This window comes from Delphinus delphis, chromosome 1 (genome assembly GCF_949987515.2).
Source record: "Delphinus delphis chromosome 1, mDelDel1.2, whole genome shotgun sequence".
NCBI lineage: Eukaryota > Metazoa > Chordata > Mammalia > Artiodactyla > Delphinidae > Delphinus > Delphinus delphis.
In genome coordinates this window covers 178,884,358-178,911,037 of record NC_082683.1, presented here as the reverse complement: position 1 = coordinate 178,911,037, position 26,680 = coordinate 178,884,358, and the positions used below count along the sequence as shown (strand labels likewise).

At 36.2% G+C, this 26,680-nt stretch overlaps 1 protein-coding gene across 1 annotated transcript in view; it reads right to left on the bottom strand.

Annotated features, from left to right (window-relative positions):
* Positions 1-4,008: 4,008 nt before the first annotated feature.
* F13B (coagulation factor XIII B chain) overlaps positions 4,009-26,680 on the bottom strand; it is a 38,847-nt gene continuing 16,175 nt past the window's right edge. Inside the window, exons 4-12 of the mRNA XM_059998784.1 lie at positions 25,934-26,110; positions 25,388-25,564; positions 22,533-22,712; positions 22,255-22,440; positions 20,968-21,150; positions 17,279-17,479; positions 16,367-16,549; positions 5,489-5,699; positions 4,009-4,318 (exon numbers count right to left, since the gene is read on the bottom strand). Coding sequence (XP_059854767.1) covers positions 4,285-4,318; positions 5,489-5,699; positions 16,367-16,549; positions 17,279-17,479; positions 20,968-21,150; positions 22,255-22,440; positions 22,533-22,712; positions 25,388-25,564; positions 25,934-26,110 — 1,532 coding nt within the window. The 3' untranslated portion in view covers positions 4,009-4,284. The remainder of the gene's footprint in view (positions 4,319-5,488; positions 5,700-16,366; positions 16,550-17,278; positions 17,480-20,967; positions 21,151-22,254; positions 22,441-22,532; positions 22,713-25,387; positions 25,565-25,933; positions 26,111-26,680) is intronic.

Sequence of the window (26,680 nt, the reverse complement as noted above, 5' to 3'; positions counted from 1 at the left end):
CTGCTGAACATTGTTGGAGTATTAGAAACAGGCTCTTCCTGCCGTCAGTAATTGTGATGGATCTTCACTGAGGTACATTTGAAGAACAGTCCGGTGACATTTGTATTCACCTTAACAACGTTATTAAAGACATAGGTTACTCAGTGTCTTCCTTCTATTGTTACTCTCTCTCTGAGGCTGTCTGGGTTCCATGGCCACTTTCCTACAAGACCATTCAATTCCATGTATGTTTCTATCTGCTCTAAAATAAGTGCTGACCTACTGGACAGGTAGCAGTGATCTGCTTCCCTCACACCCAGTCAGCTTTCAAGTGAAAATCCATCCTGATTTGTAGCCTCGCTCTCAGCATGTAGGTGTTTGCTCTTCAACAACCTCCGTGAGGTGTGTCTGGACCATATTCTTCTATTCGTATATCACATAATTTTGTCTTGTATCCTAGACATATTGAATGTTATATTGTGGAGACTCTGGATTCTCTTCTAGTCCTCCAAAAAATAATGTTTTTAACAACTTGGTCGGCTCAAGCTGAACACTGATTTTGGGGTGGCAGCTCAAATCTTATTTCAATTGTTTTTTATTCTTATCTGAGTTACTTTGAATTTGCCCAATATATAGATATCCAAGAGTCATTTGGAGATTTATGTAGAATTTACACACGAAATTTGGGGCCCTCTCTTTGCTCTCACTAGTCTGATCTACCCGTCCGCCTCCTTTCTCAGTGGATGTGACTGCCCCACACCCACTTCACTGGTACCTCTGGCTAGAATGCTGTGGGCTTTTTCTTTTAGTCCAAGGTTTAACTCCATTGCAAACGTGTTGATTGCAGAGCTCTCTCAGGCAGTAACCTGTAAAAATGGGTTACTGCCTGAGAGAACTAGCTCCATTACCTTCTTTCAGCTGAATCCTCCCGTCCACAATCTGCTATTTTCCATTCTGCTGTGCATCCATGTATTTGGTCTTCTGTTTGGGGTTGGGGGTTAGTTTGGCTTTTGTTCAGAGCTTATAGTTGTTATCTCTTAGAATTTTACTTGTGCGTATTCATAGCAGAAGTTGAAGAGGTTGTTTATCATCTGTTGTATTCTCCTTCAAAAAAAATACAATTTTACTTTTAAAAAATTAATTGAGGACATTAAATGTGAAAACTCAGGTACAATGCAAGGTTGTGAATGATGTCATCTTCTCCAGAGAGTTTATTGTGCTCCCAGCTGACAACTAGGCTAGAAACACCAGCTACCTCACATCACCTTTATCCAATTTAGGTTGAGACAGTTTCGAGATGGATTTCGGTCCCTAGGCAGGCTAGTCTATGTCTACTTCTCACCTACTCTTATTTTTCAAGGCCCTAGAGTTTCCTGTTCTCTTACAGACTCTGAAAACCACTGTTTGGTTTTCTAAACCCCAGGGTCTGTTGATAGCTCTGCTCATCTTATTCTTCTTTTTTTTTTTTACATCTTTATTGGAGCATAATTGCTTTACAGTGATGTGTTGTTAGTTTCTGCTTTATAACAAAGAGAATCAGTTATACATACACATATATCCCCATATCTCCTCCCTCTTGCGTCTCCCTCCCACCCTCCCTATCCCACTCCTCTAAGTGGTCACAAAGCACCGAGCTGATCTCCCTGTGCTATGCGGCTGCTTCCCACTAGCTATCTATTTTACATTTGGTAGTGTATATATGTCCATGCCACTCTCTCACTTTGTCCCAGCTTTCCCTTCCCCCTCCCCGTGTCCTCAAGTCCATTCTGTACGTCTGCGTCTTTACTCCTGTCCTGCCCCTAGGTTTCTCAGAACCATTTTTTTTCTTTTTTAAAAAAAAAAAAACACTGTAAACATCTCATTTCAGTCACTGACTTCCGACATCTTTAATTTGGCGGACAAAGGCCTTCCTCTACTCTCGCCTTCCCTCCTTTCCGCTCAATCCAGTATGCATTTTTATTAGCTTCTTGGAAACACCATGCTCTTTGCTGTTTTCTACGTGTTCTTTCCTCTACCTGAAATGCTTTCTTTTCTCCCTTCAAATCTCAGCCTCCGTATTACCTCCTCAGAGGAGCCTTTCTTGGGCATCCAGGGCTAGGTTGTCCCTCCTGGTCCTTGCTGCCTAAGACAGGATCTTTCCTGACACACCGCATCTTGTAATGATTTGTTTAATATCTTTTTTATCTACCTGGAGCACAAGCTCCTAACAGCAGAAATAACGTGTCCTATTCAGTGCTTTACCTCCAGTGTGGAGCCTCAGGCCTGGCACATAGCGTGTGCTCAGTATTTGATTCTGTGTGTGCCATTCCTTCTACTTGGAATGTCTTCCCTAGTCTTGTAAACTTAACTTTTTCCAGGAATCTTCCTACAGCCCAGTTAATACCAAAAAAGTTAATTACTGCTTCCTCAATGCCACTCCTTTTACATGCTCCATCGCTGCACTTTTCACACTTTTATTGCTTTAGCATTTGGAGTTTAAAAATTGGCTGCTAATGAGCCACGATGAGTCACAGATTTTTTATGCACCCCCTCCCCATATAAAAATCAGTAGATTTCACAATTAACAAACCAGAAGATACGGCAATGCTGGATACAACATTCCCACATGACAGTTATCCTCCCTGAGCGAAACTTCTCTGTTTCCTGGGATAAAGCAGGTACTCAACATCATTTATAAGTGGATTCATTGATGAATTAATGGAAAAAGATTAATACCTTTTTTCAACTTACAAAACTTTACATACCATTGCTAAATTACTTTTAAAATGCAGAAACCCACATTTAAAAACTAAAATCAGGAAGCTAGCAAGCTACCCAGGTTAAAGAGAGCATGCCGTGAGCAGTTCCCCAGAAATACCACTAGACCTGCTTCACCCATCCACGTGTTGTGCCTGTCCCCAGGCATCAGAGTTTATGACCAATAATACAAGTTTAACTCTTTTCCTAAACTGAGTAGTTCATTATTGTGAGTTCCTTGAAATAATGAGCTGAATTTTATTCATCTCTGAATCCTGCATTACCTAACATGTTTCCTGGGACACCACACCTGATCAGTATCATTTCTTAATGGATTGGTCGAATTAATTGGAAAGGATTAATACTTTCCTATTGATATTTCAGTCAAATTTCAATTTTATGAGAGCCACTGTGAAAAACTACTCTTGGAGATTAATTGAAATAATGCATATGAACTCAAGGAAGGACAGTTCTAAAACATACATGCTTGAACATTAAATGAATTCATGTTTAATCCACAGAGCTAAGTCCAGGTGTGGCTTCATTTCCAGAGAAACTCTCATAGCCCAGGAGCAGGAATTGTACGTTGGGGTTTGAAGAATGCCATCATACTGGGAAAATAAGGTCTTGAGTTAGAAGAACTGAAGACCTTCTAGGGAGGAAAAATGTGCTGTTCTGGGAACAACAACCGGTCCTAACAAGGGTACTAGAACCAGGTAGTGCTTATGAATGAGCCGTAATAACAACTGGGTGAGTAACTCTTTCACACTGAAAAGTGACAACGCAGTATTTCAGGCCTCTGACAGGCCCTAGTATTATTGACACACCCTTTTTTTGGTGCTTGAAGGTCTCTCTGACTTCAGGTTTTATTTTTCAGAATCTGCATGATTCCATTAATTACCCGATCTAAGAAAAAAATTGACGGTGTATAATATAAAAATAGTAAGGGTTGTTCTTTTTTATAGCTGTGTTCTTTGGGCAACATTTAAACATGTGGAAGGTTCACTAATTCACAAACCATTTGATTATTAACAAATGGTAGCTAACAGTACAGTTAATTTTAAAAGTTCTTTACACTTAGGAAGTCTGAAGGGCAGTCTCGGCTCATTTAATAAAGTAAATCCTCTAACATGATGTATAGTTTCTCAGCTCTAGTGTGGCTGGTTCTTTTGAATAAATATTGAACTCAAAGTAACAGAAAACCCTGATATTAACAAAGACGATTAAAGACGTGTGAATTTTTGCACATATATTGAAGACAATATAGTCCAGTGAACTGGCATTAGGAACCAGAAATATTTTGATGTGCAGATTGATGTTTTAATAGATGAAAGACATGCAGCAAAGATGAGGTCACATGTCAAGTCATCCAAACCAGAAGTGAAACAATAGCATGTGTAGCTTTTATTTATAAATAAAGAAAATGTCCAGCATAAACAGTTTAGATTCAAATCTTCATGCAAGTAAAAAATCAGAGGTTTTTAATTCAACATTTTTCTTCTAACAATTATGTTTTATAAAGGATTTTATGATGTGTCAAAATGTTATTCTTCTTTTTGCCATTCATTTTCATGTTCTTAAGCGTTCTTGATAAGACAACATCCTTGATAAGAAAAAAAGAGAGAAGGTGGGGGTTGAAATAAGCATCATTTCTGGTCAAGTATTTATTACAGTCTTAGCCCTTCAATATTTCATATAACTGGTCCTTGTTTTAATGAGGTACTGATAAAAGCAAGTAACCATCCCTGGTAAATTATACCACCAATTTCTTTTTAAAAACTCAATGTCGGTAACTACACTAACACCATTTTCTACATTTTTTTTTCCTAAGTTACTTATTCCTTTTTCTCTTAGAAATAGGAAATGCAAGATATAATAAAAAATTTAAATAGCACATACATTTTTCTACTCTGATTTTCACTGCAATTAAAAATAAAAAAGTTTTCCACTTGTGTGTGTCTTATGAATTTTTTTTCTAGGATGTTCCAAGTATCTAAAAAACTGTCCTTATGTAGTTCATACAGCTCATTCTTTATAACCATTAGAAGAGTACCACATGCACTTTTAAGTCATTTAAAAATGTTCTTAGTTGAACCTAGAGTATAATTCCCATTTTATAATGTATCTTCAAAGGGGGCAAAACTCTGACCCAATAAAATGAATTACATTATTTTATTGCATTCTTTTAACATTTCTCTAAGAAAAGAACAGGATTGTTTTCCATTGATCAAGTAGTAGAAAATATATTTTAAAAATTGCTATATATATGAGAAAACACTTCAGAAATAACTTCCAAATTCTTATATAGAACCATGTTCCTGAAAACAAATATCATAATTTTAATCTTTGTTATTGATATGCTCTTCCCTCAGTATCAAGTTTGTAAAACTGTGTTTCCCATCATTATTACGAACCTCTAATGAGAAATGGGAGAAAATGTGATTTTCTCTTATCTCAGAACATGTAGGTTAATTTTTCCACATTTAAATATTGCTCAAATTGATTTATTTACCCAATTGCCAGAGTCACAAATATCAAATAGCAAACAGTGCTTTGACTTTAGACCACTCAGAAAGCTTGTTGAATTAGTTAATACGTCTAGGAGTTGGCTTGGTTTAAAAAAATAAAGACAACGTGGTTTTTTTCCCTTTATAATGACCATAAAGTAGGACTGTTGTAGAACCTAATGTTTCTGAGATTATAACACAATGAATCTCATGAATAACAACCTGAACAGAAAAAAAAATAGTTGCAGGTACAAGCCTCTCCTTACCTTTCTCTTTGAATACATCTTGGATATTTTAACTGCCCTCTGTCACATTGCACTCTCAATTCCGATCCGATAATAGGAAACTCAATGTAAGTATCTCTCTTACAAAGAAACTCAATATACTCGCCGTGCAAAATATATGGCCTATTGTCAAAACTCCATTTCAGGAGCAAATTATTACTTTCCATTGTATCAAAAGATAATGTGCAAGGCTCTGAAAAAAATAAAAAACAAAGAAAACTATCTTGATACCTCTCAGTATTAACAGGAACCATTGTGTTGCTTTCTCATAATAACCTTAAAATTCCCAGGCATTAGAGCAGCAAGTAAGTTAGAATTCATATTCAAGTCAGAAAATATGTTCAAAGCTCACAGAAAACAGCCTGCCATTTATCTCTGTTGCCCTGAATTTGGAAAAAGGGTATGTCCTGCCAGTTACTGAGCTTTTTGCCATTAAGATTTGCAAAGACAGAAGGCAAAAAAGGTGTTTTTTAAAAAACATTGATAGTCAATAATAGTCATTGAAATAGTGTTCTTTTTCTTTTTTCTTCTTCAGAAAGTGCAGATAAAACACCCATGAGACAAACCATTGATGGTTGGATAGATAATATTTTATGGAAATGTAGAAACAAGCTAGAGTCTCGACACTGACTCAGAATTTATGACCTGATGTATAAAGTATGTCCAAAGTAATTTTCTTCTCTTTTAAATTTCAGTTATTAAGGATTATTAAGATTGGATTGAGATGCTTTAAATTTTAAGCATTGACAGTATTATTGTGTCCTTCTCCTTATGCATTAAAACAAAACAAAATAAAAACTTAAGATAAGAACTAGGATACCCAACAAACTCCTCTGGTTTCTTTTCCTTGATAAAAACATTGGTATTTTTAAAATACCAAATGTCAAATCGGGTCAGAAAATAGGGCTGCTTGTGTTCATATTTGCCTCCTGGATGACTGAGCACCAAGCAGTTGCTTCTGAGATAAATAAAAAGGTCCAGAGTTGCTAACAGAGCAAATGAATCATACAACTGACACGCTAAAATACTTCTTTATTCAGTCGTTCTCAAGTGAAGGCCTGTGTGTCAGATGTCATCCTAGAAACGCTATAGATAGAAAACAAATGACAGGAATGATTAGAAAGAGTCTAACAGGATCTTTATAGTCACTGAAAAATACTTTTGAAAATGAGGTCAAATGGTACTATTGTTTAGAATGTTCTACAAAACATGCAATTTAAATTAAAACGAGTTCAAAATTTTTTCACGGAACTTCTGCTCTCAACCATGACAGAGTAACCTATATCAGACCAGCACTTCTACTAAGAACTAGAAACTCTGAAAACAGACCCAAAGCAAGTATTTCAAGGGATCAGAGAATTTTCAAGGCAGGCAGTACTCCAGAGGCTAAGGGTCTGGTAAAAGCCCATTCAGATGAGTTCCACACTCTGTGCCATTTTTCTCTTGGGGCTTTGTTGATTTTCAGCGCAAGCTGAGAGACTAGATACAGATGGGCCAGCGACAAACACAGAGCCAGAAGAGCTGCTGGAAATCCCACGGGGTTGAGGATAGAAAAGTGGGTCAGCCAAGACAGCCAGGACTTGACGTGTCAGAGCCCAGAGAGATGGGAGGTGTGATGAAATGAGCTTGATACTCTGCCCTGGCTTTGCCAGGGGGGCATCTGCCTATTCTTGATCGTGCAGAGAGAGAATGAGGAGCTCAACTTGAAGTGAACGGAAAGCTACAGTGAGCAGTGGCCATCTCCCAGGAATATCAGAGCCAGGCAGGAAGGGGGACCTTGGTATACACACCAAACTCTAGTGAAGAACCCTGCAGGGTACATTCTATGAGCAGGAGCAAACAAAGTTCTGAAAAAAAGCTTAGAGAAAGCTTTGTCTCTCACTGAATAGAGAATAAATTTCCCTACACTATCAGCCAGAAGATGGGATGAGTATTGTCTGGAATAAGATGACATCATTGTCTCAAGATCCTAAAATTTTATCCACACATAAATATTTGATATTCAATCAACCATTAACAGAAATAGCAAGAAATGGATCTAGAAAATAGATATAGCTTACAGATGATCCAGATATTGGAATTTGCAGACAAGGAGTTAAAAATAAATAATTGCGACTAATATGGTCAAGAAATAGATGTTAAGATGAAGTCTTTCATCAGACAACTCAAATCTACAAAAAAATATGAAATGGATATTCTACAAATGCAAAGATAATAGTTGAAATTGAGAACTCAGTATACAAGTTTAAAGCAGACTGTACACATCTAAAGAGAGGATTCATGAACTGGAAAATATATCAGCAGAGAATTACCAAACTGAAACAATGAGAAGATAAAAGGAAAGAAAAGATTGATTTTAAGAGACAGGGGACACTGGAAAAAGATGTAACATGTGTTTTATGGAATCACAGAAAGAGTGAAAAGAGAAAATGTTAAAAATATTTGAAAAGACATTAGCCAAACATTTCCAAAACCTATGAAAGATATCAAGTCACAGATTCAAGAAGTCCTACCAACTAGGAGAATAAAGTGCACAAAGAAACCAACATCTATGTCGAACCAAAATAACCTACTGAGAAGGCAAAGAGAATCTCAAAGGCAGCAGAGTAAAAGATGCTTACTTTCAAAAAAGTACTATTAAAATGATCTTTGACTATTTAACAAAAAGTACAAAAACAGAAAAGGATGAAATGACATCCTTAAAGCATTGAAAGAAAATAATGGACAAGCTAGAATTCTATATCAGGCAAAAATATTCCTCAAAGGAGAAAAAAAATAAAGAGATTTGCAGACAAACACAAACTGAGAAAATAATAAAGAACTAATTTTTTCAGGCATACAAAAAATGAGAAACAGAGAAAAACAAGAAAAGATGAGGTAGATAGCCTCATCCACCAGAGGGCAGACAGCAGACGCAAGAAGAACTACAATCCTGCAGTCTGGAACAAAAACCACATTCACAGAAAGACAGACAAGATGAAAAGGCAGAGGGCTATGTACCAGATGAAGGAGCAAGATAAAACCCCAGAAAAACAACTAAATGAAGTGGAGATAGGCAACTTTCCAGAAAAAGAATTCAGAATAATGATAGTGAAGATGATCCAGGACGTCGGAAAAAGAATGGAGGCAAAGATCTAGAAGACGAAAGAAATGTTTAACAAAGATCTACAAGAATTAAAGAACAAATAAACAGAGATGAACAATACAATAACTGAAATGAAAACTACACTAGAAGGAATCAATAGCAGAATAACTGAGGCAGAAGAACGAATAAATGACCTGGAAGACAGAATGATGGAATTCACGGCTGTGGAACAGAATAAAGAAAAAAGAATGAAAAGAAATAAAGACAGCCTATGAGACCTCTGGGACAACATTAAACACAACAACATCCACATTACAGGGGTCCCAGAAGGAGAAGAGAAAGAGAAAGGACCTGAGAAAATATTTGAAGAGATTATAGTCGAAGACTTCCCTAACATGGGAAAGGAATAGTCAACCAAATCCAGGAAGGTCAGAGAGTCCCATACAGGATAAACCCAAGGAGAAACATGCCGAGACACATAGTAATCAAATTGGCAAAAATTAAAAAAAAAGAAAAATTATTGAAAGCAGCAAGGGAAAAACAACAAATAACATACAAGGGAACCCCCATAAGGTTAACAGCTGATTACTCAGCAGAAACTCTACAAGCCAGAAGGGAGTGACATGATATACTTAAAGTGATGAAAGGGAAGAACCTACAACCAAGATTAATCTTCCTGGCAAGGATCTCATTCAGATTTGATGGAGAAATCAAAAGCTTTACAGACAAGCAAAAGCTAAGAGAACTCAGCACCACCAAACCAGCTCTACAACAAATGCTAAAGGAACTTCTCTAAGTGGGAAACACAAGAGAAGAAAAGGACCTACAAAAACAAACCCAAAACAATTAAGAAAATGGTCATAGAAACATACATATCGATAATTACCTTAAACGTGAATGGATTAAATGCTCCAACCAAAAGACACAGGCTTGCTGAATGGATACAAATACAAGACTCATCTATATGCTGTCTACAAGAGACCCACTTCAGACCTAGGGACACATTCAGACTAAAAGTGAGGGGATGGAAAAATATATTCCATGCAAATGGAAATCAAAAGAAAGCTGGAGTAGCAATACTCATATCAGATAAAATAGACTTTAAAATAAAGAATGTTACAAGAGACAAGGAAGGACACTACATAATGATCAAGGGATCAATCCAAGAAGAAGATATAACAATTATAAATATATATGCACCCAACATAGGAGCACCTCAATACATAAGGCAATGGCTAACAGCTATAAAAGAGGAAATCAACAGTAACAGAATAATAGTGGGGACTTTAACACCTCACTTACACCAATGGAAAGATCATCCAAACAGAAAATTAACAAGGAAACACAAGCTTTAAATGACACAATAGACCAGGCAGATTTAATTGATATTTATAGGACATTCCACCCAAAAACAGAAGATTACACTTTCTTCTCAAGTGCGCACGGAACATTCTCCAGGATAGATCACATCTTGGGTCACAAATCAAGCCTCAGTAAATTTAAGAAAATTAAAATCACATCAAGCATCTTTTCTGACCACAACACTATGAGGTTAGAAATCAATTACAGGGAAAAAAGCAAAAAAAAAAACACAAACACATGGAGGCTAAGCAATATGTTACTAAATAACCAAGAGATCACTGAAGAAATCAAAGAGGAAAGCAAAAAATACCTAGAGACAAATAATAATGAAAACACGACAATCCAAAACCTATGGGATGCAGCAAAAGCAGTTCTAAGAGGGAAGTTTATAGCTATAAACGCCTACCTCAAGAAATAAGAAAAATCTCAAATAAACAATCTAACCATTCACCTAAAGGAACTAGAGAAAGAAGAGCAAACAAAACCCAAAGTTAGCAGAAGGAAAGAAATCATAAAGATCAGAGCAGAAATAAATGAAATAGAAACAAAGAAAACAATAGCACAGATCAATAAAACTATAAGCTTGTTCTTTGAGAAGATCAACGAAATTGATAACCATTAACCAGACTCATCAAGAAAAAGAGGGCGAGGGCTCAAATCAATAAAACTAGAAATGAAAAAGGAGAAGTTACAACAGGCAGCGCAGAAATACAAAGCATCCTAAGAGACTACGAAAAGCAATTCTGTGCCAATAAAATGGACAACCTGGAAGAAATGGACAAATTATTAGAAAGGTATAACCTTCCAAGACTGAACTAGGAAGAAATAGAAAATATGAATAGACCAATCACAAGTAATGAAATTGAAACTGTGATTAAAAATCTTCCAACAAATAAAAGTCCAGGACCAGATGAACGGATAAGTGACCTGGAAGACAGAATGATGGAATTCACGGCTGTGGAACAGAATAAAGATATTCTGTTATAATAAAGTTTCACAGGTGAATTCTATCAAACATTTAGAGAAGAGTTAAGACCTATCCTTCTCAAACTCTTCCAAAATATAGCAGAGGGAGGAACACTCCCAAACTCATTCTATGAGGCCACCATCACCCTGATACCAAAACCAGACAAAGATACTACGAAAAAAGAAAATTACAGCCCAATATCACTGATGAATATAGATGCAAAAATCCTCAACAAAATACTAGCAAACAGAATCCAACAACACATTAAAAGGATCACACACCATGATCAAGTGGGATTCATACCAGGGAGGCAAGGATTCTTCAATATATGAAAATCAATCAGTGTGATACACGATATTAAAAAATTGAAGAAGAAAAACCATATGACCATCTCAATAGATGCAGAAAAAGGTTTTGACAAAACCCAACACCCATTTATGATAAAAACGCTCCAGAAAGTGGGCATAGAGGGAAACTACCTCAACAAAATAAAGGCCATATACGATAAACCCACAGCAAACATCATTCTCAATGGTGAAAAACTGAAAGCATTTCCTCTAAGATCAGGAACAAGACAAGGATGTCCACTCTCGCCACTATTATTCAACATAGTTTTGGAAGTCCTAGCCACGGCAATCACAGAAGAAAATGAGAAAAAGGAATACATATTGGAAAAGAAGTAAAACTGTCACTGTTTGCAGATTACATGATACTATACATACAGAATCCTAAAGATGCCACCAGAAAACTACTAGAGCTAATCAATGAATTTGATAAAGTTGCAGGGTACAAAATTTGTGAACAGAAATCTCTTGCATTCCTATACACTAATGCTGAAAAATCTGAAAGAGAAATTAAGGAAACACTCCCATTTACCATTGCAACAAAAAGAATAAAATACCTAAGAATAAACCTACCTAGGGAGACAAAAGACCTGTATGCAGAAAACTATAAGACACTGTTGAAAGAAATTAAAGATGATACCAACAGATGAAGAGATATACCATGTTCTTGGATTGGAAGAATCAACATTGTGAAAATGACTATACTACCCAAAGCAATCTACAGATTCAATGTAATCTCTATCAAATTACCAATGGCATTTTTTACAGAACTAGAACAAAAAGTCTTAAAATTTGTATGGAGACACAAAAGACCCCAAATAGCCAAAGCACTCATGAGGGAAAAAATGGAGCTGGAGGAATCAGACTCCCTGACTTCAGACTATACTACAAAGCTACAGTAATCAAGACAATATGGTACCGGCACAAAAACAGAAATATAGATCAATGGAACAGGATAGAAAGTCCAGAGATGAACCCACGTACCTATGGTCAACTAATTTATGAGAAAGGAGGCAAGCATATACAATGTAGAAAAGACAGTCTCTTCAATAAGTGGTGCTGGGAAAACTGGACAACTACATGTAAAAGAATGAAATTAGAACACTCCCTAACACTATACACAAAAATAAACTCAAAATGGATTAGACACCTAAATGTAAGACCGGACACCATAAAACTCTTAGAGGGAAACATAGGAAGAACAGTCTTTGACATAAATCACAGCAAGATCTTTTTTGATCTACCTCCTAGAGTAATGGAAATAAAAACAAAAATAAACAAATGGCACCTAATGAAATTTAAAAGCTTTTGCAAAGCAAAGGAAACTAAAAACAAGATGAAAATACAACCCTCAGAATGGGAAAAAAGTATTTGCAAACGAATCAACAGACAAAGGATTAATCTCCAAAATATATAAACAGCGTATGCAGCTCAATATTAAAAAAAACAAACAACCCATTCAAAAAATGGGCAGAAGACCTAAACAGACATTTCTCCAAAGAGGACATACAGATGGCCGAGAAGCATATAAAATGCTGCTCAACATCACTAATTATTAGAGAAATGCAAATCAAAACTACAATGAGGTATCACCTCACACCATTTAGAATGGGCATCATCAGAAAATCTACAAACAACAAATGCTGGAGAGGGTGTGGAGAAAAGGGAACCCTCTTGCACCATTGGTAGGAATGTAAATTGATACAGCCACTATGGAGAATAATATGGAGGTTCCTTAAACAACTAAAAGTAGAATTACAATATGAGTCAGCAATCCCACTCCTGGGCATATACCTAGAGAAAACCATAATTGAAAAAGACACATGCACCCCCAATGTTCATTGCAGCACTATTTACAATAGCAAGGTCATGGAAGCAACCTAAATGCCCATCGACAGACGAATGGGTAAAGAAGATGTGGTACATATATACAATGGAATATTACTCATCCATAAAAAGGAAAATTGGTCACTTGTAGAGACGTGGATGAATCTAGAGACTGTCATACTGAGTGAAGTAAGTCAGAAAGAGAAAAACAAATACTGCATATTAATGCCTATATGTGGAACCTAGAAAAATGGTACAGATGAACCAGTTTGCAGGGCAGAAATTGAGACACAGATGTAGAGAGCAAACGTATGGACACAAAGAGGGAAAAGCGGTTGGGGGGGGTAGTGATGGGATGAATTGGGAGATTGGGATTGACATGTATACACTAATGTGTATAAAATGGATGACTAATAAGAACCTGCTGTATCAAAAAATAAATTAAAAATAAATTTAAAAAAATAATAAATTAAAAAAAAAAGATGAGGAACAAATTACTGATAAATATATGGGTAAATCTAAAAGAATATTGTTGGACAACATAATATTAATATATGTACAATGAAAATGCATGACATAATAATACAAAAAGTGGGAAGAGTAAATAAAGTGTTCTGTGTCCTAGAGAAATGGTAAAACTACGAATTTGTACTCAATTGTAATAAGGCAATTTTACATTATGAAATCTCTATGATAACAGCTAAAGGAAGTCTGGAGGAACGTATAATCCACAAGCTATGAGAGAGTAAAATGGTATAACAAAAAATTTGATTTGCCCATGAGAAAACAATAAAAAAAAAAAGAGAGAGAAAACAGAACATAGAACAGATAGGATATATATCTAGTATAGTAAGGTAGTAGCTATAAACCCAAACATATCAGTAATCACATTAATGTGTAAATGGACTAAATAATCCATTGTAAAGGAAATGATTGTCAGACTGAATAAGTATAATTTTACATACACTAACTATATATTGCTTGTAAGACATACACATTACAAGTAAGAATCCAGAAAGTTGAAAGTTAAAGGATGAAAAATTGTACACCTTGTAAATACTTGGCAAACGCCAGTTGGTACAGCTAAAGTAGATTTTACGGCAAAACCAAACAAAAACAAAGCATTACTATAGGTAAAGAAAGACTCAAATTATACAGATTCAACATGTTTCAATCTGTGTGCACCTAATAAAATAGCATCAAAATACATAACCAAAATTTGACAGAACTAAAATGATAAATATTTTTAAATGTACCATGTGAGAGAATTTAACACACTTCTTTTGATAATTGGTAGAAAAATAAACAAACAAACATAAATCTGGACAGATAAGAATGAACTTAGTAACATGAGAAACAAAATTCAATTCAATTGATATGTATGTAACAACAGTGAACCCAACAAGGACAAAATTAATTTATTTCCAGTAAAAAGGTTTACCTGAAACAAGTATATGCTTGTAATAGACTAAGTATCAGTGAATTTCAAAGAACAGATATAATTCAAAGTATGTCTCAATGGATTTAGACTAGAAATCAACAACCAAAAGAAAACTAGAAAATCCTCCAATGTTTAGAATTTAAAAAATAAACTTCTACATAACTCAGAGTGCATAGAAGATATCAAAATGGGTATTATAAAGTTTTAGCTGAATGATAGTAAAAATCAAAAATATAAAAATGTGTGGGATGAAGCTGAAGTTATGCTCAGTGGGAAATTTATATCCTTAAATTCATTTTTAGGGAAAAACATAAAGGATGAAAATTAGTACTCTAAGTATACATCTAAACAAGCTAGGAAAAGTATAATAAAATAAATCCAATAAAGTAGAAGAGAGGAAATAATAAAGACAAGAATATAAATTAATGAAATAGCAACATTTGATGAAAGGATCAAAAAATGCAGATACTGATTGCTTATAAGGACCAATAAAATTTACAGACCCTCAGCAAGATATATCAGAAAGACATACTTCTTCACAGTAGTATAACAAAAGACACATCACTAAAGGCATTAAAAAGACCATTAAGAGGATGTCATGAACATTATGTCAACAAACTTGACAATTTAGATATAATGGACACATTCTTACAAACCACTTCCTACTGAAACGGAGAGAAGAGAATAATAACCTAATATCTATTAAACAAATTGAAGTTGTCATTAAAACCTTTCCTCAAAAAAAACCTCAAGGCCCAGGTGGCATCTCTGTGATTTCTTACAATTATTAAAGAAGAAATAGTACCAGTCTTAGACAAAATCTAGAGAATTGATAAAAAGGGAATACTTCCCAACCCATTGTATGAAGTTAGCAGAAACTTGATACAAAACCCAAAAGGAAAATAACAAACCAATCTCCCTCAAGAAAATAGTTGCAAAAATCCTACGTAGAGTATTAGCAAATAAAATTCAACAATACATAAAAAGCATAATTCATCACAACCATGTGGGATTTATTACAGAAATACAATCCTGCTTTAACATTCAAAAAAGAAGCAATGTAATTCCAGGGAAAAAAAAATAAATGTAATAATCATATGATTGTTTCAACAGATATTGCTAAAATTAAACTCACTGAAGGTTTTCTTAAACTCTTAGCAAAATAGAAATAGGTGGTTTCTATATCTTTATTTTGATTTTTTTTAACGTATTTGTAACACCATATTTAAAGATGAATTACTGAAAGATTTAGTTATGAGATCAGAACACAGATACCCACCACTTATACTCAGCATTATACTGAAGTCCAAGACAGTGAAATAAGAAAATAAATGAAAGTCAGATATAAACACAAAGAAATATTTTCTTTTTATTTAAAAATATGCTATTTTATGACTCCTGAGAATTTTGGGAGATAGTGTTACTTTTATTAGGATGCCTCATCAACAAGGCATTATCATCTTTCAGATTGAGGGGACCATTCCTGTATCTGTTTCCCGCTGTCCTCGTGTTTTCTAGCACAGCACCAATAACACTGAATGACCACTGTTAGACTGGTTACCCACAGCACACAGCTTAACCATCCTATAGGTCCTACCAACCCAGTACCTCATGTATGGTTTGTACTTAAAAAGTACTTGTTAGAATGAGCTGGATTCTAGTTATTTATGATCTAGAGGAAAGAGTAGAAACCAGTAATTCAACAAGCACACTAATAAAATAACAAAAATGCAAAATTTAAATTTTACATTAGTGCTATATCAACTCGAAGAGAAGAGGAAGTGAAAAATATGGTTTTATTTTAATAAATAGAGACATATGTGGCAGTACTTACCCAAACACAATGGTGGTGTAGTCCACACTCCCTCTAAACAATAGGACTCCTTAGACCCTTGTAGGAAATGGTGCTCGAAACATCTGTATTCCACTGAGGAACCATTTTCATAGGTCCTGACTGTTGAACTCTTAATAACTCCATTTTTAATAAATGGGGGAGATGCACATGTTCTTTTAGATTCTGCAAAAATAATAAAGTCTGCAATGAATTGCTACAATAGGCAGCCAGTGTTTTTATAATTTCTACAGAAATAAAACAATATATTTCATGTAAAAGCATTTTTAAGACATCTCTCAAGTAATTTTTAAATATCAAAAGCATTTCTGCAATAACTTCATACATAAAATTTATGATTGCAATTAGAATATCATAATATTAAATACAGGTTTAAAACTAGCGAAGTATTAATTATTGTGATTTTACTTTTCCCCTTTCTCTTTGCCAAAAGTGAAAGCATATAAGATCCGTCTTGAGGCCATGCTTTCTGTATGCATTCTCTTCCTGTTTCCTTATTAAAAGTGACAGTCCCATGCCCAAGGAGTACACAAAGTCTCTCACTCTACCTTAAGCCCTCTTCTGAGACAATGCTCCCCTGCAAACCCTGAGGAGAGCAATGCTTTACAGGGTTGTTGACTGCTCACAAGAGGGTGATCCATCCTCTGAAAGTCTGGTGATATGTACAAAATCTCATGATTTCTCTCTTTATAAAACTGACTTACAGAATTAAAAGATGTCAGCATAGATCCTATTTAAGGGTATGTGCTGATTGGAAATTGATCAGGTCATTCCCAATTTTATAGATTAGATGATGAGGGTGGTGGATTGCTTAGGGTCTTATCCTTTGAACTCATACTGATCACCTGTGATACTGGTCACCCAAGAAATTGTCAGGAAGCACTACTGTTTTACCTTTTCTAATACATGAAGGATATTTCACTTCACCTCTGTTGCACTGCACCGATAATTCAGAGGGTGCAGTTGATGGAGACAAGTCATACCCCTGTTTACATACAAAATCTATTAAATCTCCATGTAGGATCTTTCCTTCATAATTCCATTTCATCTCTAGGTTATTTCTTCTCATGTCATCCATGTTAACTGTACACGGCTCTGTAAAACAAAGGGTCTTTTCAATTCTTTACTCATCTCACAAGTATGAAAGTGATATATTTTTACAAAGAAAATTATGACAGGCATCAAAAGCAGTATTTTATATTTACCATTTATCATTATTAAAGCTCTTCACACATATACATGATAAAGGATACACTTTATTGCTGTCAAATGAATTTATATATTTTGTATTATCTTCAATATATCATAAATTAAAACCACTTAATTTGAAACATTAAAAATATTGTTTAAGGCAACAACCACTTAGGTTCATCCTGATTTCCTTCCTATAAAATAAAATCTTCAAATAGAAAATGTATTAACTGTGTAATATTTGTGGGACACTTACCACTTGATATTCGTCGGTGAATAAAACAAAGATCCCTGCCCTCATGGAGATTACCTTCTAACTGGGAGACACACACACACAATCAACAATAAATGTAATAAATATATGGATCTTATAATTTGGGGCCATCTTTAAACTACATATAATAAGTGCGATAGGAAAATTAATAGTGGAGGCGTGGGGGAAGGGGGGCTGTGCTTCTAGGTAAGGTGGTTGGGACAGGCTTAAATAAGTAATCTTTGAACAGACTTGCAGAAGGCTAAGGAGTGAACCAAGTCATTTCCTCTCATTGTTGTGGCCTCTCCCGTTGCGGAGCACAGGCTCCGGACGTGCAGGCTCAGCGGTCATGGCTCACGGGCCCAGCCGCTCCGCGGCATGTGGGATCTTCCCGGGCCAGGGCACGAACCCATGTCCCCTGCATCGGCAGGCGGACTCTCAACCACTGCGCCACCAGGGAAGCCCCTGAACCAAGTCATTTTTTGAGGGAAGGGCATTCCAGGCACAGGGAACTACCTTGAGGTGAGAGCACACCTGGCTTACTTGGGGAGGAGTAATGAGACTAGACTGGCTGAAGTAGGATAAGGGCAGGGAAGACCAGCAGGGGGGAGGTTGAGAAGTTCATAACATCTGGAATAATTCACAGATGGGAATTATAGCACCATCTTTCCCATTCGTAGTGAGAGTATTTTCAGTCCCACAGGACAAGTAAGATGCACAAAGCTCTCTCCTCTTGCCCTGATGACAATAAATGATCTTCACTCAGTATTTGCTTTAGGCTGTGGGCACCAAGCCTAAATGTCATGAGGCAATTGCTCCAGACAGAAAATGATAGGTTTCCTTAAACCTTATTGTTCCCTATGGGATTGTTCCATTACTAGCTTTTCCTTTACAATTTCGGTCCAGTCTCTATCCTCAGAGATGACTGTACTTCCATTCAATGCAATATCAATCACATCATCAAAAGCTTAACATCAAAATCATTTATGAAAATATGAGAGCAATAGAAAAACTACAGGTGAAGATATATCTGAATGTGAATGTGAACAGCAAACTAAGAATGACTTGAAGGAGAGAAACCACAAAGGAGATGCTGAAAGAGCTGACTTAAAACTTAAATTTATGTATATTAAAAACACTATAAATAAAAGGAAGAGGAAAACAAAAAATAGCTGCAATATACATGACTGTCAAATGGATAATGTAATTTATATAGATAAAGCTCTTATGGGTATGGAAAAATCGCTAAACTATGAACAATCAGTTCATTGAAAAACCACCTATGGCCATTAGAAAATTGAAAAATGTCAACTGTTTAATACCCAAATAAATCCAATTAAAGTAATTTTAATTGCTTAATTAACAATATGTAAAGATTAAGATATTCAAGTTCACAAAGATTAAGAAACTACTTCATTAATTCACTGATGCTAGGATCATAAATCAGAATAAACTTTATGAAGGGCAGTTTGGCAATTATCAGAAATTTAATTAAAATTCCAGATCTCTTTGATCCAGAAATTCCTCTTCAGATAATCTGAAAACAAAAACAAAACATGTGAAATAAATAGAATTAATTTTATTTTATTAAAAAATAAAGATTATTTACATGTACAAATATTTAGTACAAGATGTACTGTGTGGAATATAAAAATGTTGAAAACACACTAAATGTCCATCAAAAAATAATTAAATTATGGCATATCTGCATTAAGGAAAACTGTATAGCCATTAAAATATAATGTAGAAATATATCAAACCATGTTCATAATATAGTTTAAGTGAAAGAAACAAGATTCATAGCCTCTTCATGATATCATACAGTTTTGTGAATATGTATGTTGGAAGCTGGTGTAGAAAAAGGTGTAAAAGACCATTATCTAAGTCACTGACGTTTCCGGCAAGGTTACTGATATTTTCTGTTTTCTTCTAGTTTATTCTGTATGTTTATTAATTTTCTTGTAGATAACAATGATTTGCTTTTGTAGTTTAAAGAGCTAATATTTTTAACTAAACGTCTTTTTTAACTTATAGGGAGTTTATCATGCAATTTTCTACTTGTAGAAGTCACAATGTAAGAAGTTCTTTGCAACTGTAGTGACCAGGTACGTTACTTTTAAATGTAACTCTGACTAGCAAAGTTAAAAAATGAGGCAAATCTATAGGCTTGAAATGAGAGGTGAATATTGTTTTCCCAAAGTAATTTCAATTTAGGTAATTATTTAGATAGCTGCCTCAGTTTTCTACTTGAAGACATTAACATTAATTAATCCATGCCTTAATCCAAAATATAGAGTAACTACAAACGTTTTTATCTGCTCAACAAGATAAAACAAAAGTGAGGAAGCAGTGGCAAAGAAAGCTATAAATGACATGCTCTACCAAGGAAAGAATTGGATTGATTATTCTTCTGTCCAAATGACATTCTGAGGACAATAAGAGAGACAACGAGGAATATAAACAACCAGGGGAAATTCCAGTTAGGAGAAAGACAACACAAATGTAATCAGACACACAAATGTGATTATGTTTAATGCCACTGAAGTGGACACTTAAACATGGTTAAAATGGTAAGGTTTTGTTGTTCTTATGTTACCACATTAAAAAAAAAATGCAGTGGGGTAAGAACGAGTATAGCCTAAACCCTAAGATACTAGGGATGTTTTTCTGCTGACAGAAACGATAAGGTAAAAAACTTGAAGAATGAAAGATATATACAAAATTCTCTTTTCCATGCTATAAAACATTATATGAAAATCACGTAAGAATACAAACATAAGGGTAAAACAAATTCATTGTGTCCTGCTATAAGCAGAATAAGTTCCAGGGACCTAATGTACAAAACAATATATAAAAAAATAAATAAGATAAAAGTAAAAAATTAAAAAAAAACCACCCCAATGTTGTGCACTTAAAAGTTGCTAAGGTGGATCTTGAATGCTCTCATCATAACAACAACCCCCAAAATTACATGAGGTGAAGGATAAATAAACTAACCTTATTGTGGTAATAATTTCACAATGTATTTGTGTATCAAATCATCACATTATACACCTTAAACATACACAAGGTTATATGTCAATTGTATCTCAATAAGGCTGGGAAAAATTTTTTTAATTCAATGTGTTCTCTATCTTACCTAAGCAAACAGGTGGGGATGACCATTTTCCTTGTTCACAATGAGATATTTTTGCTCCTCTCAATAAGTAATATTCATTGCATCTATATTCCACTGAGGATCCTGTTGGGTAGCTTGCTAATAATCCACCAATAACAGCTCCATTTATTATATCAGGTGGAGAATTACAATTCTCAGTATTTCCTAAGAAAAGAAGTTATTTTTAAATTAATACAAACATAACAACATAATGATATAATACAGTTGCGCATACAATAGTACTTTAATATTTCACTATGTAATTTAGGACAATTGATCTCTCAGTGTACCAGAATCAGAGAAACTTTATTCAGCTAAGTATTGTTAAAATTTACTAAGCCAAACTAAAGAGCAAATGTTTTGCTGAAGGACAAGTATGCAGCGGATTTTTCACTTTTCTTGCTTCTGAAGGACTCTTGCTATAGATATTCTTAAAATGTACAGAAAGATAAACAGTGTTCTTTAACCTAACGATTATGGTCCATTTAAAAACTGACCTTTGTTATCATCCATTTTTATTTTTTCCTTCTCATCTCTCTTCATCTCAGATCTCAATCAACACATGGATGAAAATTTCCATTTTTCTCTCTGTCTTCAGAGTCTTTCTCCTACTCGGCTAATTTCTCTAGCATCTTTAATAGCTTTTCTCTTACACAACAGATATCCTCGGTAAACATGTCTGTGGAGGTCTCTCCAGGACCTGATCAAGAAATGAGGAGAGGGCTTCCCTGGTGGCGCAGTGGTTGAGAGTCCCCCTGCCGATGCAGGGGACGCGGGTTCGTGCCCCAGTCCGGGAAGATCCCACATGCCGCGGAGCGGCTGGGCCCGTGAGCCATGGCCGCTGAGCCTGCGCTCCGCAACAGGAGAGGCCACAACACTGAGAGGCCCGCGTACCACAAAAAAAAAAAAAAAAAAGAAAAAAAAGAAATGAGAAGGATGGCAGGATGGGTAGCACCAAGGAGTGGTACCCTGGTTGTGCCCTTCAGTGAGATGAAACAGCAGGTATATGGCTCAGAGGGTGGAGGGCTCAGAATGGCCAGATGCAAAAGTACTATCATCAAGATGTTAAAAACTTGTTTCCCAATTCTTTATATCCAGTTAAATTCTACAGAGAGCTCCATATGCTCAGGAAAAATAGCAGAGTAAGTGCTCTCTCTGTGTGTTTCAAACTCTTCTAAGCAATGGACCGTTGCTGTAAGTGTGTGAATTAAACAAAGGAAAATGTTACACACTAGGCTTAGCTCTGGATGTGAAACGCAGCACACATACCAACACACTCAGGGGGAAGGGTCCATTTTCCACGTTTACAAGTTATTTCTTCTGGTCCCCGGAGGTGATACCCTCTTTCACACATATATGTCACTTTATCCCCATTATAATAGACCTTGGAGGATAGGTTTGCTGCAGCATTCTCAACCAAGGGCGGCTCCTCACAGCCCATCCTCTGCTTTTCTTCTGAAAAGGGAAAATTGAAACAGAAGAGACCATTTAGCTCCACATGCACGCAGGTTTCATTTTAGGGAAAGCTCATTTGAGGTGCTGCTAACCAATGCATTTGGGAGGTTCTGTCCATTTTCCATTTTCACAGCGTATCTCTTCTGATCCCTGCCTCTCAAAGTTAAGTCCACACTCTATACGCACTGTTTCTCCGTGACGATAAGTGGTTGAGTACTTTTGGATTCTGGAGGTCAGAGGCACAGGGGGAGGAGGACATCGATTTCTTCTTCCTTTTATGGAGAAACATCAGTATATTTAGTCATATAATTACCAAAAAATAATAGTTAAGATTTCATAAGCACATTCATTGTGCCAAGGACCCTAAGAAGTATGGCAGACAGACTGGGGCCACCCCCTGGATCCCCACATCCTGAGGCTGACTTCCTTGAGTCATGCCCCTCCCCAAGAACAGGAACTGGGACTTGCTTCTAAGCAATGAACACAGCCAAGATGATGGGATGCATGTGACCTGTTTAAACACAGCCACAAGGATGGATGCGTGTGACCATGCACACATACTCTCGCAGCACAGTATGGTAAGGCCGTTCTTGCCGAGCTCTTTCGCAGCTGATCTGGAAGAGAAGCAAGCTGCTTCATCGCGAGCTTCCGAATGGGGTGGGTCAGAGGGCAGGGGGCACAGGGCTGCTTGCAGGGGCATCCAGGAGGAGACTGAAGCCCTCTGCTCCGCAGCCTGCCAAGCTCCAAATGCTGCCACAAACCACAGTGAACTTGAAAGCAGGTTCTTCCCGAGCCCAGCCCCAGATGACACCGCAGTCCCACCTGACACCTTGACTGCAGCTTTGTTAGACATGGACACAGAGCCAGGTCAGCTCCACCCAGAATCCTGACCCACAGAAACTGTGAGACACAGGTGTGTGGTTTCAAGCTGTTAAGTTCGTGCCAATAGAAAACTAAAAGAGCCAGCACGTTACATTCATTATCTCCTTTAATCTTAAAATAACTTTAAGTGGGGACTATTACATCTCCCATATTACAGACAAAGAAACTAAAACTTATGAAGTAAATAAATTATTAGTAAGTGGTGGATCTGTTCCTAAACCCGTGTCTATCTGAATTAAAATCTCCTGCTCTTAACTATTCTAAAATACTGACTATATTAATTTCCCATGGCTGCCGTGACCAATTACCACAATGGAGAGGCTTAAAAAATAGCACACCTTTATTCTCTTACATTTCTGGAAGCCAAAGTCCAGAATCGGTTTCACTGGGCTGAAATCAAGGTATCAGGAGAGCTGTGTTCCTTCTGGAGCCTTTAGGAGACAAGCAGCTTCTTTGCCTCTGCAAGCTTCTGGGGGCTGCGTGCCCTCCTTGGCTTATGACCCCTTCCTTTTTCACTCCAACCTTTGCTTCCATCATCACATCTCATACTTGATCTTCTGTAGTCAAATCTCCCTCTGCCTCCCTCTTATATAATTATGATGCTTATGATTACATTTGGGGCCCACATGGATAATCCCAGATATTATTCCTCTCTCCAGATCCTTAATTTCATCACATCTGCAAAGTCCCTTTTGCCCTATAGGGTAACATTCACTGGTTCCAGGGACTTGAATATGAATATTTTCTTTTGGGAGGGAGGGAGGCATTACTCAGACGACTACACTGCCCATCCTACATCTAAGGACTGTTTGCTAGAAAACGATAGCAGGAATGTTGGCACCTGACTTAATTTGGTGGGAGTGGGGCGAACAGGTGATAAGTAGGTAGGGGTCTGCCATTTCATTTTGAAATAATATGCTACAGGTAATTTGCTAACAATCTTCCTCTCTGCTGTTAGAGCAAGGCTGTTGGGCACCACTGGAAAGTTTTAAAAAGAATATTTCTAACAAAAAAAATTAAAGTCATTGTTTAGAGAATTTAGAGGATGAGCATTTAGAGAATGATGGCAGCATTTAGAGAATGATGGCAGTTCTGGGAAACCCCACTGCATAACCCTGGTGACCTCTCTTTCGTTCCTCCCAGCAACTGTTTCAAATCTTCACTACTCTCTTCCAAGTTTTCCTTTCCTGTCTTTCTCCTGCCTGTTAATAATGACACTATTTCCTACATTACAGAGACAATAGAGGCTATCAAGCCCTTTACCTCTCCCCATCCTTCCCAATCCTCCAAGTCCTATTTATCTTTTAAGGCCCAGTTCAGACATTATCCATCACCTCTGTAAACACTGTCCCACACCATATCAATCAGAACCTTCAGTGTTTGTTCAAACACCTTATACCTGACTTTATTACACCAGTTGTCACATTGTACCAATGATTTGTATCTGTTTCCTCTGCTAGACCAGGACCTCCTTCATATAACACTGCAGGTGTGATTATATGACTATTGAATTGATGTCTCTTAACAGATAATCATACCACCTGCTTGAACACAGCCAGTGATATAAATGGAACCACAGACGTCCCATTTGACAGTGGCTCTTACTGGATGACCTCAGTTTTCATTTTCAATCTGGGTAACATTCTGCTGCTTTTCCTGCTCTTTACCCCACTGTTCTGAAGACTGTATTTTCACATCAGGGAATATGTGGCTAAGTAATAAGAAAGTACCTCCACAAAGCTGCCAACTTGGGACAACTGGATCTAGTTAATTCCCAACAACAACAATTATTCATTATAATGAGAGATTTACAATTTATAATAGATTTTTAAAAATATATTTAAAAGATATATCCACTCTACAAACTAACGTAAAAATTAAGATTTCTTCAGATTAAATGTATTAAAGACTCTTGAAAATAGCACTGATTTAAAAGACAATATTTATTTAAAAAAATAGCACTCTGGAGAAGAATTAGATATCATCAGAGACTTTTTTCCATAGAAATTAAAGCTGATTCAGACATGATATTTTATTTGTGTGAGTATGAAATTTTAAAAATTACCTTCACAGACAGGAGATTCTGGGTACCAACCAAAGTTATAGCACTGAATTAAATCAGATCCACTTAGATAATAATTTTTATGACAGAAAAACTGAACTACGTCTCCTTCTTCATAGGTTTGCTTCACAGGATGAAAATAACCATTTTCTATTGATCTTAAAGAAGAACATATTAATTCTAAAAATGAAAGAACAAATAAAAAACAAAGAAGTGTTATTTTTCCTGCTAGAACAAAATTCACCCACTACTTACCTGCCATATCTGAATTAGAAATCAGCAACTTTGCCAAATTTTGTTATTCCTAGTAAAAGCTTGCCAATTTATATATTTATTGAATATCATTAAACTTATTTTAATTTAAGTATCTGAGCTAAAAGGATTTTTCCCTCTTTGAGAGCTTGAAATGATGAAAGCCTACTGTCAACATCATTAAAACCAGAAGCAAAAAAATATGAAAAAAGGAACATAATTCGCATAACAACTTGTACCCATTTCTGAGAGGGAGTTTTCAAAGTGAAAGTAGTCGTCTTCAAAGTGAGAACCTACTGGCACATCGTGGGGTGAGGGCCCATCCATACGGGTGACACTCCACCTCCTCTGTCCTCTTCCCGGAAGCTGTGTGGTACCCAGAGGCACACTCATATCGTATTTTGTCCTTCACTTTGAACATCTTCTGTGTTGTGGAATAATTTCCGTGATGTAATTCAGGGGCCAAACATGTTTCTAAAAAAAAAAGAAATTAAAGTCATTTGTTTTATGAACTCCATCCCTAAACCTAGAATATTAAAAGGAAATCTCAAAAAGTATTTTCTATGAATTTTAACAATATATGACAGAATCAGCTCTTGGCAAAATTGAAAAATAATCAAAGTTTGCCTTTGTCTCTGGATTCCCTTTCTTCATGCACCCTGAATCCTAACTCTACCTGTCTTCAGTCTTTAAAATTCTACTCTAGTGTATTTGGCCAAAGGTCACAATTCAATAGAAAACTTGTGCAGTAGCGATTTTTTGATGATGTCCCATCTGTGGATTTGTATAATTTAAATAGATAAACACCACACTAACTATATATATACATATATATATATACAAATAAGTGGGTTATTTTTAAAATAAATTTATTATTTATTTATTTTTGGCTGCGTTGGGTCTTTGCTGCTGCACGTGGGCTTTCTCTAGTTGTGGTGAGCTGGGGCTACTCTTCGTTGCTGTGCACAGGCTTCTCATTGTGGTGACTTGTCTTGCTGCAGAGCATAGGCTCTAGGAGCGTGGGCTTCCGTAGCTGTGGCATGC